Source organism: Physella acuta, unplaced genomic scaffold (genome assembly GCF_028476545.2).
Source record: "Physella acuta isolate Inbredline_101_S28 unplaced genomic scaffold, ASM2847654v3 ptg000988l, whole genome shotgun sequence".
Classification (NCBI taxonomy): domain Eukaryota; kingdom Metazoa; phylum Mollusca; class Gastropoda; family Physidae; genus Physella; species Physella acuta.
Genome location: NW_026732505.1, coordinates 369,623 through 389,580, shown reverse-complemented (window position 1 = coordinate 389,580; position 19,958 = coordinate 369,623). Strand labels below are relative to the sequence as shown.

Below are 19,958 nucleotides of genomic sequence, written 5' to 3'. Positions count from 1 at the left end.
TCAATTTTCAAGCAGTTTTTTAAACAGTAATTAAAATAAATAAAATATGCAGACTAACTGTATAGTGATGGACAGACTGTCATATATATATATATATATATATATATATATATATATATATATATATATATATATATATATATATATATATATATATATACATATATATACATATATATATATATATATATATATATATATATATATGTAATATATATATATATATATATATATACATGTATATAAATGTATATTATATATATGACGATGATATGTGTGTTTGTGCATGTGATTGTATGTTGCTTATGTTTGTGTAAGTGATGATGTGTGTGCCATATATGTAATTCGGTATTACACGGCTACAACACATGTAACAATGAAACAAGCCGAATCTTAATTTACATGTAACGATTTTTGTACATATAGACACTGGTTTCCTTTTCTTCTTTTTCATCTTGTGCTACGTCGTATAGCAGCTTGGCAATGGCAGATGCCCCTGCAAACAGTGCTCCTAATGGACCCCCGACAACAAATCCACTAACTGCAGTGCCCAGTACAGCTATTTGGCTCTGTGATGAAAAAGGCAGACACCTACTTTAATCATTTTTTTTTGTTAAAACATTAAAGTAGTATATATTTAGACGTATCTCGATTTAAAAAAAGTACAAATAGCTAAATAAATAAATGAAAAATATATATATATACATATATTTCCGGAGAAAACAAGTGGAACCAGGCATGAAATTATGAGCTCGTTAATGATTATTTATCTCGCTGTGCAATGAAAGCGTATTTAACACCCTCAACCCAATGCTTGGCTTTTTTTCGCTGAGATTAGAAAGTGCCGAGATCACACATTTAAAAACGTGTTCAATTTCGGTTTTTACATTTTAAATGTAAAAATTCAGACTGTCCGTGACTAATAAAAAAACTAACCGAAATCTTCAAATATATTTTATCAAAACCAATAAACGTCGCCTAGTACTTCATTTTTTTTTTAGATCTGAGCATACTAAAAACGAATGATGGTTAAAACTTCAAAAGAATTATAAGGAATTGAAGTGGGGTAGGCGTGGCTGAGTCGGTAAAGCTTATGGTTGCTAAACCGAAAACTCTTGAGTTCAAACCCTCGTGCATATGAGGCTCGTTAGGAGAGCTCCAAAATCAAACAACTGCTGCCTTGTAATTTGTTCTTGGTTGGACAAAGGCTATGGAAGCAAATCCAAATAGAAAAGAAGGCTGAAATCGGAGTCAGTGGACTCAATGGCGTATAACCAGTTGACACGTATCCTTAATTGTATTGAAGGGGATCCCTTCCAACACTAAAATTAAGAACGAAGTAGAAGATAAGAAATTGTACAGATTATATTATACTAGGCATGCTGCCCAGCTTCGCTTAGGCTTTCGAAAACATTGAGAATTTCAATGCTTAATTAATTTGCCCATATAAGGCGCCGGTCAGTCGAGGTCAGTTTTGACCCCCTCATCGTAGACTTTTCGGCCAACCGGCCCCCGTGTTCTGTCGCCCAAGTCAAGATCCTGCCAAATTTAAAGCGCATGCGGCGCCGGGAAGTGCCCTATCAGGCACCCGACAACTTAGCTTTATATATTATAGAGATTAGCAAATTGCATAGATAAACAAAGATTTCAATAAAGTAATTAAGGCCTGAAATACTTTAGTATAGAAATGTACTATTTGAATAGATTCTAGATCTAAATAGGGTCTACATCTGTGTAAGTCTAGTTTTTCCGTAGATCTGGATCATCTAGATCTAGATCTAGAATCTCCAGATCTAGTTCATCTAAAATCTCTAGATCTAGATGATCTAGAATATCTAGATCTAGAATCCAAAAAGATAAAATATTTTTTTTTTAAGTTTAGGCCGAGAAAATCGTATTGTATACATTTCATAGCGTACATAGCTCTAAAACATATTTGAATGAAATAGTTCATTTCTTTTTATTCTAAACTCGGAAGATGACGTCAACAGTTTCGTGTTCTTTTTTTAGTGTAAACAATAAGCGACGTATATTGTTAAATGCGTTCTTGTCCCAAGTTTAAACACTTTTCCGGTTGCATAAATAAAATTGTTTTTCTACATTCGAATAGGCCTTTATTTTTTATAAAATTGTGGTTCTACATTTAAAACAATCTACATATTATTTTCAACCACAAGTCCGTATAAAGTTCTTCATGATGGTTATCGCTGCATGTCCTGAAAGTTATGTCGTGGGAAATCATGACAGAGAGAGAGAGAGATGAGAGAGAGAGAGAGAGAGAGAGAGAGAAGAGAGAGAGAGAGAGAGAGAAGAGAGAGAGAGAGAGAGAGAGAGAGAGAAGTGCGCACGGGGCCATTATATATTAGGATAGGCGCACTTAGAAAACTATAATAAAAATTTCATTTATGAATACTTTATCAATGGATGCGAGTATAGATAACATTTGTTTCTTTTCTAAGGAGACATATTATAAGGGCTTCATCTGCTGGGTTTATACATCATAAACTGAGCTTAAACGGGTTAAAATTGTTTCCCAATATTTTACATCAACTTTAAACTTAAATAAATGGTAAATTCTACAGTACCTGTGAACTTTCCTCCGTGTTATTTCTACACCATTTTGCAAAGTGTTCGCAGTTTTTCAATACAGCGTGGTATTTGATGTAACCTATTTTGCTAAGTGCCCTCGAAACAACTTCATCACCAGCGAAAGGTCTATTAACAAATAAAATGCCCATTATATCTAATTATAGTATATATATATATATATATATATATATATATATATATATATATACATATATATATATATATATATATATATATACATATATATATATATATTATATATATATATATATATACATATATATATATATATATATATATATATATATATATATATATATATATATATATATATATATATATGTATATATATATATATATATATATATATATATATATATATATATATGTATATATATATATATGTATAAATATATATATATATATATATATATATATATATATATATATATATATATATATATATATATATATATATATATATATATATATTGTGACGTAGATGTCTATAGCGAAAATGTATAGGCACGGATAGAGTGTGTGTGAGAGTGCCTCCCAATAAAAGTGGTGTGCTAGCGTAAAAAATAAGTGTGTGAACGAAGCAGTGTGTGAAGCAATGTGGTGTGGTGTCAACAGTGTACCTACTCGTCCGTTTCCTAATTGTCATGTTTCTTGTTGTTAGTGAAAATTACCATTAAATTATACAAAGTCTCTTTATGTATTATGTTTATTTACAATTGTTTTACCTGGCTCCAACGAGCCCAAAATACATATCCTTAAAGGATCCGATTGTAACAGATTGAGGGCCTGTCCGGGATTCGAACACACACACAATACAAAATTCTAGCTTTAACCCCTTGGCAAAAAAAAGTATGACAGAGAAAAAGTGGACAGCATCAGAAAGACAGCAGATGCCGCATTACAAATAAAATTAAAACAAATGGAAATTGACGCACAGAGGGTCCTAGAAAGAGTGAAGATAGAGATAGAATTGGAATCGAAGGATAGATTGTTGAAGGAAAAACAAATAGAAAAAAGAAAACAAACAAATAATGGCCGAAATACAGGTAGCAAGGGAAAGAGAAAAATGGCTGCTACAAAACCAAGAACATGAACAAGAAATAATAGAAATAAAAGTCAACTCAGAAACAGAAGAACTAAAACTAGAAATTGAAACGGCAGAATTTAAAGTACACATTGACGAAGGAAATATTTCTAATATCGACACACACATGAATAAAGAGCTCATTAACATAATATACGAAGATTTGAAACCCAGGGAGAAAATGGAGATAGGACTAAACAAAAATTTCAAGGTTAGAGAAATTTCAACGTTTATTAATCAGATTGAGTTTTTGTTGAATCATACTCTGGTGAGCAAAACAGACAATAACATAAGACTATCAGATAATGGCAGTGAAAAAATAACATAAGACCATCAGATAATGAAAGTGAAAAAAATAACATAATACCATCAGATAATGGCAGTGAAACAAATAACATAAGACCATCGGGGAATGGCAGTAATCAAGATACAATAAGTCTATCTGTTGACAGCGAACCAATCATTATCAACAAGTTAGTCAACTAAACAAGTAACACTGGAGAGAACGCATACATTGCAGAACTCCTACGAAGCCTGAAGTCAAAATATAAAGAAGATATACTGGAACAAGAATAAATTTAACAGAGAGATGGAGAAATTGACCAATAAATTTATGTTTCAATTAGTGTCGATATTGAAACTTGATATATGCACAAATTATATGCTGTTACACATTCAAATTTCATATGACTACTATCACATAATAACATAAACGTATGGTTGAAGAATATTGTAAGATTCTATGTCAACGAGCAAGAAAGGAGGATAATGGGTCTGTAGTTTAGGTATAATATTAAATCTCACGTGCGGTTTTTATCCATTTGGTTGTCCTTCTCCATTAGATTGTTTTTCACGACTTTCCAAATATTCTCTTTTTTTACTAGACTCCATGTATACCCATTTAACAGTCCCGTAAAACTACTAGTCGAATTCGCCGACTCCAAATTGTAACCTGCCACGTGAACAACCTCGGCATCGCCTGTAAGTTACATAAAATATGTGATAAATCGAATTACTATCAATATTTATATATATATATATATATATATATATATATATATATATATATATATATATATATATGCTATTAATCCTCGTCCCTTAACCTTTATCTTGCTGATTTGGGCACCACAGTAGACTTCATAAATCTTCCACATCTGTCCTCTGCCACTTTTGATTCGGTCTGAGACGGGCCGCCATACATCTCTGTCCTCTGCTGCTCTGATTAGTTTTCAGACTGGAAGCCCCGTCCAATCCTTGATATCATCCATCCAGTGTCGTCTTTCTTTGCCTTCCCCTTCTTCTTCTTCCTGGTTCAGTGCTTTGCCATATTGTTTTGGACAGCGATAGACTGTTTGATTTGTTGACATGCCAACATGCCAATACCAACTCAATAGTCTGGTTTTGACTATACTTAGCAGACGCTAAAAGGGACCAGTCGCTTTAATGATAATATTTTCGGATTTCTTCAGATATCGTATTTCCAGGGCCTAGATTCTTCTCTGAAGATTTGCACTGAGCGTTCATGCCTCGCATCCTTACATGAGGCATCCTTACATATATATATATATATATATATATATATATATATATATATATATATATATACATATATAAGTTTGAACAAATATATAAACACAATTTCATAATTTACAAGGCCAAAATGTTGATGCAGCTTACCAATAAAGACGCACCAATGGTAGAAGAGTCCACTTTTAACTTTGATTAGATCGCCAGGCTCAAGACTCTTGAGTAATGATCGGTTTTGTTGCCGGTTGAATTCAACCACATTCATTCTGTCGTTGGCCATGGTAAGTACAGGCTACTGAGATATGTTACAATACTTTTTGTCAAGTTATTTATTTATTAATTTTATAATTAATAATTTGCTATATACAATCTTGGCTAGTTTTATTTGTAAACTCATGTTCGTCATTCAAAATTTTTAAAAATAGCTATCAGTTAAGACAGTTAAATTGTCTTTGATAATGGGATTTTTTATCACGCATTAATACATTTAAAATGTCACACGTACTTTAAGTATACGGAATAATATATGCCGTTTTAAAAAGAAATAATCATCATGAAGTATCGTATTTATTTTAAAAATTACTTTCCCATATGCTGAGTATGTAGGAAGTATTGTAATCGTGCGAAAAATAGACATCGAGACTAACATTTTCAACGTTTCAGCTGGGTGGACGAAATTTAATGCAGAGGCGAAGCGAGGGCGGGGCGAGGTGCGGATCTCACCAGGTGAAACCATTTATGGGGTGACACCTAGGTAATAAAAGTGCAATATATACAGAAGAAAAATGCCTTTTTGCCAGCTCCATTAATGATTAATTAAAGTTAAAACTTATTTTACGTACAAAGTGACAATTATTACAAGAGGTTGGTGGTGACACCATGACGTAATCGTGCTAACTATAAAGAAAACGATGCTACATCCAACTGTATTATTAACAGACTTTAGATAAATATCGCTTCTATTAAGTCTGCAGTGATTAAAGCTTAAATACATACATGTACGTGTATGTGGCATATATTTGAATCATAGGCCTATGTAGGCCTATGTAGGCCTATGTAGGCCGACACATACGCACACACACACACACACACACACACACACACACATATATATATATATATATATATATATATATATATATATATATATATATATATATATATATATATATATATATACGCTTTATTTCTAGGGGGGGTTACACCACGAAGTACCGCACCGGGTCATACCCGACCTAACGACGCCACTGATTTAATGTATACATTTTAAATCCTAATCCTAGATTTCTACCACTTTTTTATGGAGTAGCACTAAAATCTATATCAGAAACCTATACAACCTTCAGATTTTGTTCTTTTTTACAAGCTTTTATTTAACCTGCTTCATCTTTCTGTCGTGCTCCGTTATAGATCGAAATTGCCAAACAAGGAAGTTTTGAGCACTTCTAACTGCCGATACGTTTTAAACTTGGAATGTGGGTCAAGGCATGATGACAATGCAATCCGACATCAAATCTGATGCCTAGTTTTTTAGCGCAATTTCCATACTGGACAATTGCGATTATTAACTCGTTATTTCTGGATGGATGGATGGATGGATGGATGGATGGATGTGCGCAGCTTTAAGTCGTATCTCCTCCTCAACGAAGCAATATCGAGGACTAGTTGTTCCAAAAGCAAATATGTTAAGCAAGTTCCGAGGATAATTGTGGGCCAAAAAAATTCCCTGAATACCTTCCTGGATTTCCCGGAAAAGCCAAAAACCCTAAAAAATGCAGTTTTTGGCCTATATCTCGGCAACCAGACCACTTAGCGACTTGAAACATTTACCAATCGATTCCTGCCATAATTTTAAACAATATTGCCGACGAAAGTTTTCAAAAATATCCTTTCATTTGGTCACAAAAAATTAATTAAGGAAATTGCGCTTAAATTGTCACTAGACTTTTTATTAACTTGTTTTATTAATGAATTATTATTTTTTTTTTAAAATAAGGTAAGGGAAAATAAAAATAAAAGTTTCTTAATATCTAGTATTGGTATTCAATACATAATGTAGCCACCCATGATTTATTTTTAGTTATTTAAATTGTTCATTTTTATATATGTAAAGAAAATCTTTATTTTCTTTTATAAAGTACATTATTTTTTGCGTCGTCTCAGAAATCAACCAGTTTGTCACATACTTCTACTTTTTTATAGCCCGTCTAGAAATGGTATCTAAATTCTTAGTGTTATATAGGAATATACGAAACTTTTTTAGAGCGAGCTCAATTCTCACTTTTTTATAGTACAGTAGTACGTCTACATACGAGTGCCCTAGCATACGAGGGTTATTTGAGCTACGATCCGTGAAGCAAGCGACGATTTGCTTTCAAACACCAAAACCGGCCTGCAGGTCGGGGTGGGATGGGTGGTAGGGACGTGGAGAAAAAGGCAACACCAATGAAGCGAAAATGAAGTTTTACACCATCATATTTTCAGAAATTGTTCTTCCTGCAAAAAGGAAGCTTTAGTCACAAGGGAACTAGCATGGCTTTCACAGAAAAAAAAGTGCATTGTAAATATGCACATTTTGCAAACTAAAAAGAGTACGATTTTTCAGACCTTGTAGAATTCTGACCAGTAAATTTTTTAAAAAGTTGTCGTGACAAAGTTTTAAAATATAATGAAATATAAGCCGTTCAAATTTGATTGCTTTAAGGGCATAAATAAAAAAAAGCCTTAACGTTTTTAAAAGTACCGAAACATTAAAAAAGGCAGGGGTTTTTTTTCGGGTTTCCAGGACAACCAAAATAGTTTTCAACCCTTGTTTTTACCGTTTAATACTTACTTTCATGTGCCAAACATGGTATAAGTATTTAAGAGGATTTAGATATTAAAATTGTGAAAAATAGAAATAAACTGATACCCTTTAAATACATAATAAATACCGAATAACGCCACTGGTTGGTATATTCTTCAGTGTCTACCTAAACGCTATGAAGAAAGAAGCGCCTTTTTATCACAATGTCAAACCGCTTTAGCATCAGTACAAGTTCTGCTTACATCAATCACTACCAATCCATTACTTAGGTCAACTGTCTCACCAAACACTTTTTACTTCCCTTCGATATTTCCTGACAGTCAGGAATTTTATTTGTCATTCTGTGTAAGGCATCGAGTACATAATACGAATATAAATATAGTTGAACCTATTTTTAAACAATGCAAATATATGGGAGTAAACTATCTAAATAAATATAAAGAAAAATAACACAATTTTAGAAGCGTTAATATGGCTCAAGATAGTAGGCACATGCAGATATTTTCCAAATCAGTAGGACAGCAGAAAGTGTATTAACGGAGACAGGACAAATCTGACATATTTTGTCTGGGATTATTTATCCTGAGATCATTACTCATGGAACCGTATTACCATACTAGATAATGAAGGAATGGTAAAATATACACTTAAACACATCAGGTAAATTTAATTGAAATTGCAGAAACACAAAGCCGATTACAAAACGTAAATTAGAAAAGACAAAATAGTTGTTTATACTTCCAGAATCTACAGACTTTACAACGGGGGATATTCTTTAAACAAAGACTAATAACGTTTTTTTAATAAATGCAGTCAATCTTAATGTAATGATCACGACCTTGTTATACAAATCGATTATAATAATCTTTTCTAAATCATCAGTACCTACATAATAAGTCCCGACATGATCATTCCATACATTATCAGTCGGTACATACTCTCTCAAAAACTATCAGTCTGCCCCTAAGTAATAAGGAACTAGGGCAGGGGTCGGCAACCTTTTGGATCGGAAGAGCCAAAAGTTACAATTTTCAAAATTTCCCTGGTTTTAAAGAGCCACGAACATTTTTTTGTTTCAAATATTTTATTTTTTTAAGTAAGATTATTAGTATTTGTGCAAGGAGCTGGAGAGCCGCATCTTGATATCAAAAGAGCCGCATGCGGCTCGCGAGCCGCAGGTTGCCGACCCCTGAACTAGGGCCTACATGTTCTCGGATATTTAATTATTTGTGTTTTATGATAGCAATAAATAAATGCAGAGATTGTCAGAGAGGACGTGGTAACACAAGTACCGATAACGTTGTTTGCTAAATATCGATGCGTCTCTCTTTCGTTTAGCATTTTATTTATTGTCACGTTTCGAAATGAAATGTTGCGCTGCAATCGCCAAAATCGGAATTACCCGAACAGCGTTGACGTTCGGTGAGGTTTCCCACTTGAACCAGCTAAAGGTTCCTTTTACTAGGCAATTCCCTGTATAACCAGATTATCTTGACGCCTAGATTTGTATCTAGAACAGAGGCGATGCGACCTATTTGGGTGCCTCAGGCGAACTAAGAAAATGTGCACCCCCTCCTGGTTTGTCTATAGTTATTCAAGTCAGGGAATAGCACCCAACCCACACACACACATACACACTTTAAATGTTCGGGGAAGCTTTTTTTATTAGTCCGTGTCCTTTAACAGTTTGTATTTTGCTGTCACGCAATTGATAAATAGTAATACAAATAATAAATAATACAAATAGGTAGCAGTCACATTTTTTTTTACTTCGACCTTTTTAAATTTAGAAATGTAGCTCAGCATTCTTTTCAATTCCGCCCCACTAGCCCTCCCCTAGCTAAGCCTCTGACCTCGTAATAAATAAATAGTAAAACAAAGAGCGAAGAATACATTATGTTTTAAAGTAATTTTGAAGTAACATACAAACCAACAGCCATATAAACCAGACAGGCAGAAGAAAGTCTAGAAGAAACACTGGGGTCAAGTCAGTCGAACGTCCCTATCTCCACCCAACTCTGATGGGTACCTAATTCACGTTAGGGTAAGTAAAGACAGCAGGGCATAGAGCTGACCACACTATCCCTTCATATGCCGAGGTCACAGAAACAAGTGAACTACCCGTAGACCGTCAGGGAATTTTATTGGAGACAAAAGTCTTAAATAAAACCGTACCCAACAAACGTTTACTTGAGCAGCTGTCAGAGTTTCAAAGCATGAATCGCAACACCACAAGCTTAGAATGACTTACATTTTTAAAAAAAGAACATTTTTAAAAAGTATTAAATTTCATTGAATTTGAGCTCGAGTAATACACAACTCTTTTACTGGTACCGTATATTCTTATATAACTGTAAGGATGATGACATTTTCAATGCGATCATGCATTTGACATGTTTTATACTTTCTCGAGTATAAAGAAAGCAATGTAATCTTGTTTTAAAAAACTGTATAGGCTAACCCCCCCCCCCCCCCCGAGTCGGAAACTTAATTTTAGTTTTTCCATCTATTCCACAATCAATGACGCACAGTCAATGTTTCGACCTAAAAATTGTACCACCCCTTCCCATTCTTCTGCACGAAATAGAAAACAAACACACTTAAACCAATATCCGACCCCCCAGAAAATTTACATGCTCACCCCCTCCGCAACTAAAAGTTTGAAGTGCTATTCATGGAAAAATGTCTAAAAAAACACTGATTATGGAAGGTAAAGTCATTGTCCTGACCACAACATCGCTTTTGACTCCTATGTCACAGAACGTGATAAAGTTTACTGTATCTGCCGCAACAAAACGCCATGTTTAAGAAAGTCACTTGACTTTCTTGCGTGAATCCGTTGCTTAAACTATTTACTAGATATTGTCAAAACACCTCAATGAATTCGGTCACAATAATTTAACGAGTTATGTCATCATTTAAATTTTTTTGGAGGAAACTGTATTTGTTTTATTGTGATAACAATAACATTATAGTGGTACATACAGTCTTTATATACATTTAAATCACTAATTACACACATGTATATAAAATACATATATATATGTATATATATATATATATATATATATATATATATATATATATATATATATATATATATATATATATATATTTTATATATATATATATATATATATATATATATATATATATATATATATATATATATATATATATATATATATATATATATATATATATATAAGCGACATACATCTACCAACCTGGAATAAATACAAACACTAACTAGCTTACATAAACCTTACAGGATGTGATGAACGCTACAAAAGATTTATCATTTGCAATCTATTGAAAACAAAACATAAATTTAGTTTCAGTTTCAAAGATAAGGGGAGTTAATTCTAGGAAAGCTACGAAAAGATTCTTTCGATACACCAGAAAGAGAGGTCACTGTTATAGGCGTATATGATAAAAGATATCTGATAAAAAATGTGTTAGAAATGAAAACTTAAGCATGCATTGCAATGGAAAGTTTTTAAACTTCACTGTCGAATTCGTCGATTTTTTATTTTTTAAACGTATTCTAATTAGCCATATAGTCGTCATTTACGGTAGTTGTTTCATCTTTCCGACATCTCTTCCGAGGGGTTCAAGTAGGAGGGGAGGGACGAATCAATGAGCTTGTGCACTCATCCGACCCCCTTTCCCGATCAAGATAGAAAAAAAAATTATGTATATAAAAATACGTATTCTTAAATTTAGTAGGCTTTTTGTCTAAATTCGTGTCGGAATATCATGTACCCCCCCCCCCCCTCACATGCCACGTAGAAAGATGTCTGATAAAAACTCTGGTTGGTGCACATTGCACATGCGACTTCTATATTGCGGACGCCCATGTCAATATCATTGTTAATATGCTACTTTTAATCAATGATTTATTACACTCTCAAAGCGTTATCTTGTTAAGAAGTGGGACAATTCGTGTGTAAATATCGACAAATCAAGTTTATGATGGTGTACCAAGATCATCTCACAAAGATAAAAAAATGTGTACCAAGATCATCACACCAAGTTTATAATGGTGTACCAAGATCATCTCACCAAGTTTATAATAGTGTACCAAGATCATCTCACCAAGTTTATAATAGTGTACCAAGATCATATCACCAAGTTTATAATAGTGTACCAAGATCATCTCTCCAAGTTTATAATTGTGTACCAAGATCATCTCACCAAGTTTATAATAATGTACCAAGATCATCTCACCAAGTTTATAATGGTGTACCAAGATCATCTCACCAAGTTTATAATGGTGTACCAAGATCATCTCACCAAGTTTATAATGATGTACCAAGATCATCTTACCAAGTTTATAATGATGTACCAAGATCATCTTACCAAGTTTATAATGGTGTACCAATATCATCTCACCAAGTTTATAATAATGTACCAAGATCATCTCACCAAGCTTATAATGGTGTATCAAGATCATCTCACCTTGTTTATAATGGTGTACCAAGATCATCTCACCAAGGTTATAATGGTGTACCAAGATAATCTCACCAAGTTTATAATGGTGTACCAAGATCATCTCACCAAGTTTATAAAGGTGTACCAAGATCATCTCACCAAGTTTATAATGGTGTACCAAGATCATCTCAACAAGTTTATAATGGTGTATCAAGATCATCTCACCTTGTTTATAATGGTGTAACAAGATCATCACACCAAGTTTATAATTGTGTACCAAGATCATCTCACCAAGTTTATAATAATGTACCAAGATCATCTCACCAAGTTTATAATGGTGTACCAAGATCATCTCACCAAGTTTATAATGGTGTACCAAGATCATCTCACCAAGTTTATAATGATGTACCAAGATCATCTTACCAAGTTTATAATGATGTACCAAGATCATCTTACCAAGTTTATAATGGTGTACCAATATCATCTCACCAAGTTTATAATAATGTACCAAGATCATCTCACCAAGCTTATAATGGTGTATCAAGATCATCTCACCTTGTTTATAATGGTGTACCAAGATCATCTCACCAAGGTTATAATGGTGTACCAAGATAATCTCACCAAGTTTATAATGGTGTACCAAGATCATCTCACCAAGTTTATAAAGGTGTACCAAGATCATCTCACCAAGTTTATAATGGTGTACCAAGATCATCTCAACAAGTTTATAATGGTGTATCAAGATCATCTCACCTTGTTTATAATGGTGTAACAAGATCATCACACCAAGTTTATAATGGTGTACCAAGATCATCTCACCAAGTTTATAATGGTGTACCAAGATCATCTCACCAAGCTTATAATGGTGTATCAAGATCATCTCACCTTGTTTATAATGGTGTACCAAGATAATCTCACTAAGTTTATAATGGTGTACCAAGATCATCTCGCCAAGTTTATAATGGTGCACCAAGATCATCTCACCAAGTTTATAATGGCGTACCAAGATCATCTCACCAAGTTTATAATGGTGTACCAAGATCATCTCTCCAAGTTTATAATGGTGTACCAAGATCATCTCACCAAGCTTATAATGGTGTACCAAGATAATCTCACCAAGTTTATAATGGTGTACCAAGATCATCTCAACTAGTTTACAATGGTATATCAAGATCAGTTCACCTTGTTTATAATGGTGTAACAAGATCATCACACCAAGTTTATAATGATGTACCAAGATCATCTCACCAAGTTTATAATGGTGTACCAAGATCATCTCACCAAGCTTATAATGGTGTATCAAGATCATCTCACCTTGTTTATAATGGTGTACCAAGATAATCTCACTAAGTTTATAATGGTGTACCAAGATCATCTCGCCAAGTTTATAATGGTGCACCAAGATCATCTCACCAAGTTTATAATGGCGCACCAAGATCATCTCACCAAGTTTATAATGGTGTACCAAGATCATCTCTCCAAGTTTATAATGGTGTACCAAGATCATCTCACCAAGGTTATAATGGTGTACCAAGATAATCTCACCAAGTTTATAATGGTGTACCAAGATCATCTCACCAAGTTTATAAAGGTGTACGAAGATCATCTCACCAAGTTTATAATGGTGTACCAAGATCATCTCAACAAGTTTATAATGGTATATTAAGATCATCTCACCTTGTTTATAATGGTGTAACAAGATCATCACACCAAGTTTACAATGGTGTACCAAGATCATCTCACCAAGTTTATAATGGTGTACCAAGATAATCTCACTAAGTTTATAATGGTGTCCCAAGATCATCTCTCCAAGTTTATAATGTTGTACCAAGATCATCTCACCAAGCTTATAATGGTGTACCAAGATAATCTCACCAAGTTTATAATGGTGTACCAAGATCATCTCACCAAGTTTATAATGGTGTACCAAGATCATCTCACCAAGTTTATAATGATGTACCAAAATCATCTTACCAAGTTTATAATGATGAACCAAGATCATCTTATCAAGTTTATAATGGTGTACCAAGATCATCTCACCAAGTTTATAATAGTGTACCAAGATCATCTCACCAAGTTTATAATAGTGTACCAAGATCATATCACCAAGTTTATAATAGTGTACCAAGATCATCTCTCCAAGTTTATAATTGTGTACCAAGATCATCTCACCAAGTTTATAATAATGTACCAAGATCATCTCACCAAGTTTATAATGGTGTACCAAGATCATCTCACCAAGTTTATAATGGTGTACCAAGATCATCTCACCAAGTTTATAATGATGTACCAAGATCATCTTACCAAGTTTATAATGATGTACCAAGATCATCTTACCAAGTTTATAATGGTGTACCAATATCATCTCACCAAGTTTATAATAATGTACCAAGATCATCTCACCAAGCTTATAATGGTGTATCAAGATCATCTCACCTTGTTTATAATGGTGTACCAAGATCATCTCACCAAGGTTATAATGGTGTACCAAGATAATCTCACCAAGTTTATAATGGTGTACCAAGATCATCTCACCAAGTTTATAAAGGTGTACCAAGATCATCTCACCAAGTTTATAATGGTGTACCAAGATCATCTCAACAAGTTTATAATGGTGTATCAAGATCATCTCACCTTGTTTATAATGGTGTAACAAGATCATCACACCAAGTTTATAATTGTGTACCAAGATCATCTCACCAAGTTTATAATAATGTACCAAGATCATCTCACCAAGTTTATAATGGTGTACCAAGATCATCTCACCAAGTTTATAATGGTGTACCAAGATCATCTCACCAAGTTTATAATGATGTACCAAGATCATCTTACCAAGTTTATAATGATGTACCAAGATCATCTTACCAAGTTTATAATGGTGTAACAATATCATCTCACCAAGTTTATAATAATGTACCAAGATCATCTCACCAAGCTTATAATGGTGTATCAAGATCATCTCACCTTGTTTATAATGGTGTACCAAGATCATCTCACCAAGGTTATAATGGTGTACCAAGATAATCTCACCAAGTTTATAATGGTGTACCAAGATCATCTCACCAAGTTTATAAAGGTGTACCAAGATCATCTCACCAAGTTTATAATGGTGTACCAAGATCATCTCAACAAGTTTATAATGGTGTATCAAGATCATCTCACCTTGTTTATAATGGTGTAACAAGATCATCACACCAAGTTTATAATGGTGTACCAAGATCATCTCACCAAGTTTATAATGGTGTACCAAGATCATCTCACCAAGCTTATAATGGTGTATCAAGATCATCTCACCTTGTTTATAATGGTGTACCAAGATAATCTCACTAAGTTTATAATGGTGTACCAAGATCATCTCGCCAAGTTTATAATGGTGCACCAAGATCATCTCACCAAGTTTATAATGGCGTACCAAGATCATCTCACCAAGTTTATAATGGTGTACCAAGATCATCTCTCCAAGTTTATAATGGTGTACCAAGATCATCTCACCAAGCTTATAATGGTGTACCAAGATAATCTCACCAAGTTTATAATGGTGTACCAAGATCATCTCAACTAGTTTACAATGGTATATCAAGATCAGCTCACCTTGTTTATAATGGTGTAACAAGATCATCACACCAAGTTTATAATGATGTACCAAGATCATCTCACCAAGTTTATAATGGTGTACCAAGATCATCTCACCAAGCTTATAATGGTGTATCAAGATCATCTCACCTTGTTTATAATGGTGTACCAAGATAATCTCACTAAGTTTATAATGGTGTACCAAGATCATCTCGCCAAGTTTATAATGGTGCACCAAGATCATCTCACCAAGTTTATAATGGCGTACCAAGATCATCTCACCAAGTTTATAATGGTGTACCAAGATCATCTCTCCAAGTTTATAATGGTGTACCAAGATCATCTCACCAAGGTTATAATGGTGTACCAAGATAATCTCACCAAGTTTATAATGGTGTACCAAGATCATCTCACCAAGTTTATAAAGGTGTACGAAGATCATCTCACCAAGTTTATAATGGTGTACCAAGATCATCTCAACAAGTTTATAATGGTATATTAAGATCATCTCACCTTGTTTATAATGGTGTAACAAGATCATCACACCAAGTTTACAATGGTGTACCAAGATCATCTCACCAAGTTTATAATGGTGTACCAAGATAATCTCACTAAGTTTATAATGGTGTCCCAAGATCATCTCTCCAAGTTTATAATGTTGTACCAAGATCATCTCACCAAGCTTATAATGGTGTACCAAGATAATCTCACCAAGTTTATAATGGTGTACCAAGATCATCTCACCAAGTTTATAATGGTGTACCAAGATCATCTCACCAAGTTTATAATGATGTACCAAAATCATCTTACCAAGTTTATAATGATGAACCAAGATCATCTTATCAAGTTTATAATGGTGTACCAAGATCATCTCAACAAGTTTATACTTGTGTACCAAGATCATTTGACCAAGTTTATAATGGTGTACCAATATCATCTCACCAAGCTTATAATGGTGTACCAAGATTGTTACGTCCGGGTTAGATTCGAATTCAAGAACGACTCGGGTTAACGTTCGATACGTTTGTTAGGTCTCACATATCACAATACAACATAGCCCTCGACCTAACCCTGCCAACTAACTAACCCCTGACAACCATTCACTCCAGCTTTTATACCGCATTCGACCTTGGGATAACAATACACAAACACACCGGGGTTAACAATATTCTAGGGTAAACTCAACTCACACACACTCACTCTCCCCTAATTCTAGATCATTCTATCCTATTCTAGTCTAACCTACAACTGACCCGTAACAAAGATCATCACACCAAGTTTATAATGGTGTACCAAGATCATCTCACCAAGTTTATAATGGTGTACCAAGATCATCTCACCAAGTTTATAATGGTGTACCAAGATCATCTCACCAAGCTTATAATGGTGTATCAAGATCATCTCACCTTGTTTATAATGGTGTACCAAGATAATCTCACTAAGTTTATAATGGTGTACCAAGATCATCTCGCCAAGTTTATAATGGTGCACCAAGATCATCTCACCAAGTTTATAATGGTGTACCAAGATCATCTCACCAAGTTTATAATGGTGTACCAAGATCATCTCTCCAAGTTTATAATGGTCTACCAAGATCATCTCACCAAGGTTATAATGGTGCACCAAGATCATCTCACTAAGTTTATAATGGTGTACCAAGATCATCTCACCAAGTTTATAATGGTGTACCAAGATCATCTCTCCAAGTTTATAATGGTGTACCAAGATCATCTCACCAAGGTTATAATGGTGTACCAAGATCATCTCACTAAGTTTATAATGGTGTACCAAGATCATCTCAACAAGTTTATAATGGTGTATCAAGATCATCTCACCTTGTTTATAATGGTGTACCAAGATCATCTCACCAAGTTTATAATCGTGTACAAAGATCATCCCACCAAGTTTATAATAATGTACCAAGATCATCTCACCAAGAATTTTTTATCGCTGATATTGACATTTTCGGTCATATTATTATAATTTTTGTTTGAGGGAGACGCCAAATCTTAGCTGCTTAAACTCACTATGCCGTAAGTATAATAATAAAAAAATAAACGACCTAAGGAATGTGCTCTTACACACGTTACAAGTATGGGTCTAAATCATATTCCTACATAGCAGTGTGTGTGTGTATATACATATATATATATATATATTTTTGCCCATCCATATATATATATATATTGTCGCATTCGGGCAAGTGTCCATTCGGGCATTTGTCCATTCAGGAAATCGGCCTTCGGGTAAACGGCATTCGGGCAAGTGTCTTTCGGGACTTTGTCGTAGACCCTTATAATATGAATTCTAAACGATACAAACTAAAAAAGTCTGTCATTGCGTAGCAGCTACTAGAAAAGTATAACTAAGTGTATACTGATAAAGCTTTAAACTAACCTGTGTCAGCTTTTGATAAAATTCCCAAATGGTTCTGAAGATTTGTGATCTCCTGTCAACTGTGTTAGTTTGGCTTGTCGTTCGCACAGCATCCAGTCACGTGACTAGGGTAATATCCGGTTGTAAAAATGTACTTTTGCGTTGCAGCGCTTCAGTTGCACTTTCAAGGGAGGTGAAATGTGGGCGCATATTTCGGCGGAATCTACTCGACGGTGTCGGCTTATGATATTATCCAGTCTGTTTTTTATTTTACAGATCTACCAGTGTTTGTTTTCGTCAGCAGCTAATGAACAAAAAATAATTAATTTAATTATTATGTCTGTATTATGAAAATCAGTCACTACTAAATCAGTCCCTCAATGGTCTCGTTTAAAAAATTGCGTTTTATTATAGAAATAAATAAAAAAAGGCGATATAAAGGAGATCTAAAGTTTGTTAAATATCCATTTAGTCTTTGTATGTCAAGTTTCGGATGTTCCCGTGCAATCACCGCAATGAACTAGTGCTGCAGTTTTAGAAATTAAAACGACCCGAACAGGGTGAGGTTAGATTTCCCCCTTTACCAGATTAAGGGTCGCGGGCAGAGGCGTAGTGACCCTTCCCGGCGCCCGCGGACAAACTTTCGATTTGCATCCCCCCCCCCCTCATCGCTTAATTAAGCAACCACACGACGATAGACCGAACGACCACCAAGCATCGCTTAATTGAGCAGCCACACGATGATAGACCGAACGACCACCGCTTGTTGACAACACAGTATTAAATCCTTGTATTTCAAGGGAAATAATTCACAAGTAAAAACTATTTTTAAAAAAAGGCTTTTTATTAAAGTAAAAAAAAAATATGTTTGGAGTAACCTTACTAATGCTTTAACCATTACGACTAAAAATTAAAAGACTAAGAGCTCAATAAACAAACTGACCTATGAAAAAGAATGTATTCTCTATAAGAGAACTCTAACATATTTTAGCGACCAGAGCTTGTATTAAAGAAAGCAAGGTTGTTTTATTTTATTTTCAGTGCACTTAAAAGCTTGTTATTATAGCCATTTTTATATTGGTTTTTTTACTTTCTGAATTTAATACCTAATTATAAAGTCTTTTATATATTTTGTTAAGCGTAATATCGGTTTATAAAGGTTTATTGTTAGGGGGGAAAATCCATGTTATGTAGTTATGAAACGTGGAAGTAAAAGTAGTCTCCCTTCTTTGATCAGTTGGCAAATAGTACAGTTTAAATGTTAAACATTTAAATCAAGACATGCGAAAAAATTGTGCAGTCAACACGTTGTTAATATTTTAATTTATCCAAATAGTGTATCGTGTCATATACGGGTTAAAATATGCGTTTCTGATAATAAAAGATGTTTTTACAAAAGCGTTTTATATAAACGCATGGGCAGTGTTTCTTTCAGACATTTTCCTCCGGGGTTGCACGTATAACTTTCGGAGATGGGGTGTGGGAGGCGGACTAAATTTCCCGAGGGCGGAAACTGGTAAAAGTATATATTTTCCATATAAATTC

General features: G+C 34.0%; 1 protein-coding gene across 5 annotated transcripts; it reads right to left on the bottom strand.

Annotated features, from left to right (window-relative positions):
• Window positions 1–218: 218 nt before the first annotated feature.
• Window positions 219–18,522, bottom strand: LOC131954310 (phospholipase A and acyltransferase 3). 5 transcript variants are annotated; one of them, XM_059317895.1, is made up of 5 exons: window positions 18,435–18,522; window positions 5,375–5,519; window positions 4,499–4,673; window positions 2,586–2,715; window positions 219–569 (listed from the first exon to the last, which is right to left on the bottom strand). In XM_059317895.1, the coding sequence occupies exons 2-5, from the start codon at window positions 5,502–5,504 to the stop codon at window positions 399–401; spliced, it is 606 nt and encodes a 201-aa protein (XP_059173878.1). In that variant the 5' UTR covers window positions 5,505–5,519; window positions 18,435–18,522; the 3' UTR covers window positions 219–398. The 5 variants fall into 5 exon arrangements, with proteins under 5 accessions (XP_059173878.1, XP_059173876.1, XP_059173875.1 ...); XM_059317893.1 differs by lacking the exon at window positions 18,435–18,522 and adding an exon at window positions 11,281–11,344; XM_059317892.1 differs by lacking the exon at window positions 18,435–18,522 and adding an exon at window positions 11,281–11,340 and having other exon boundaries at window positions 5,375–5,516.
• Window positions 18,523–19,958: the final 1,436 nt, after the last annotated feature.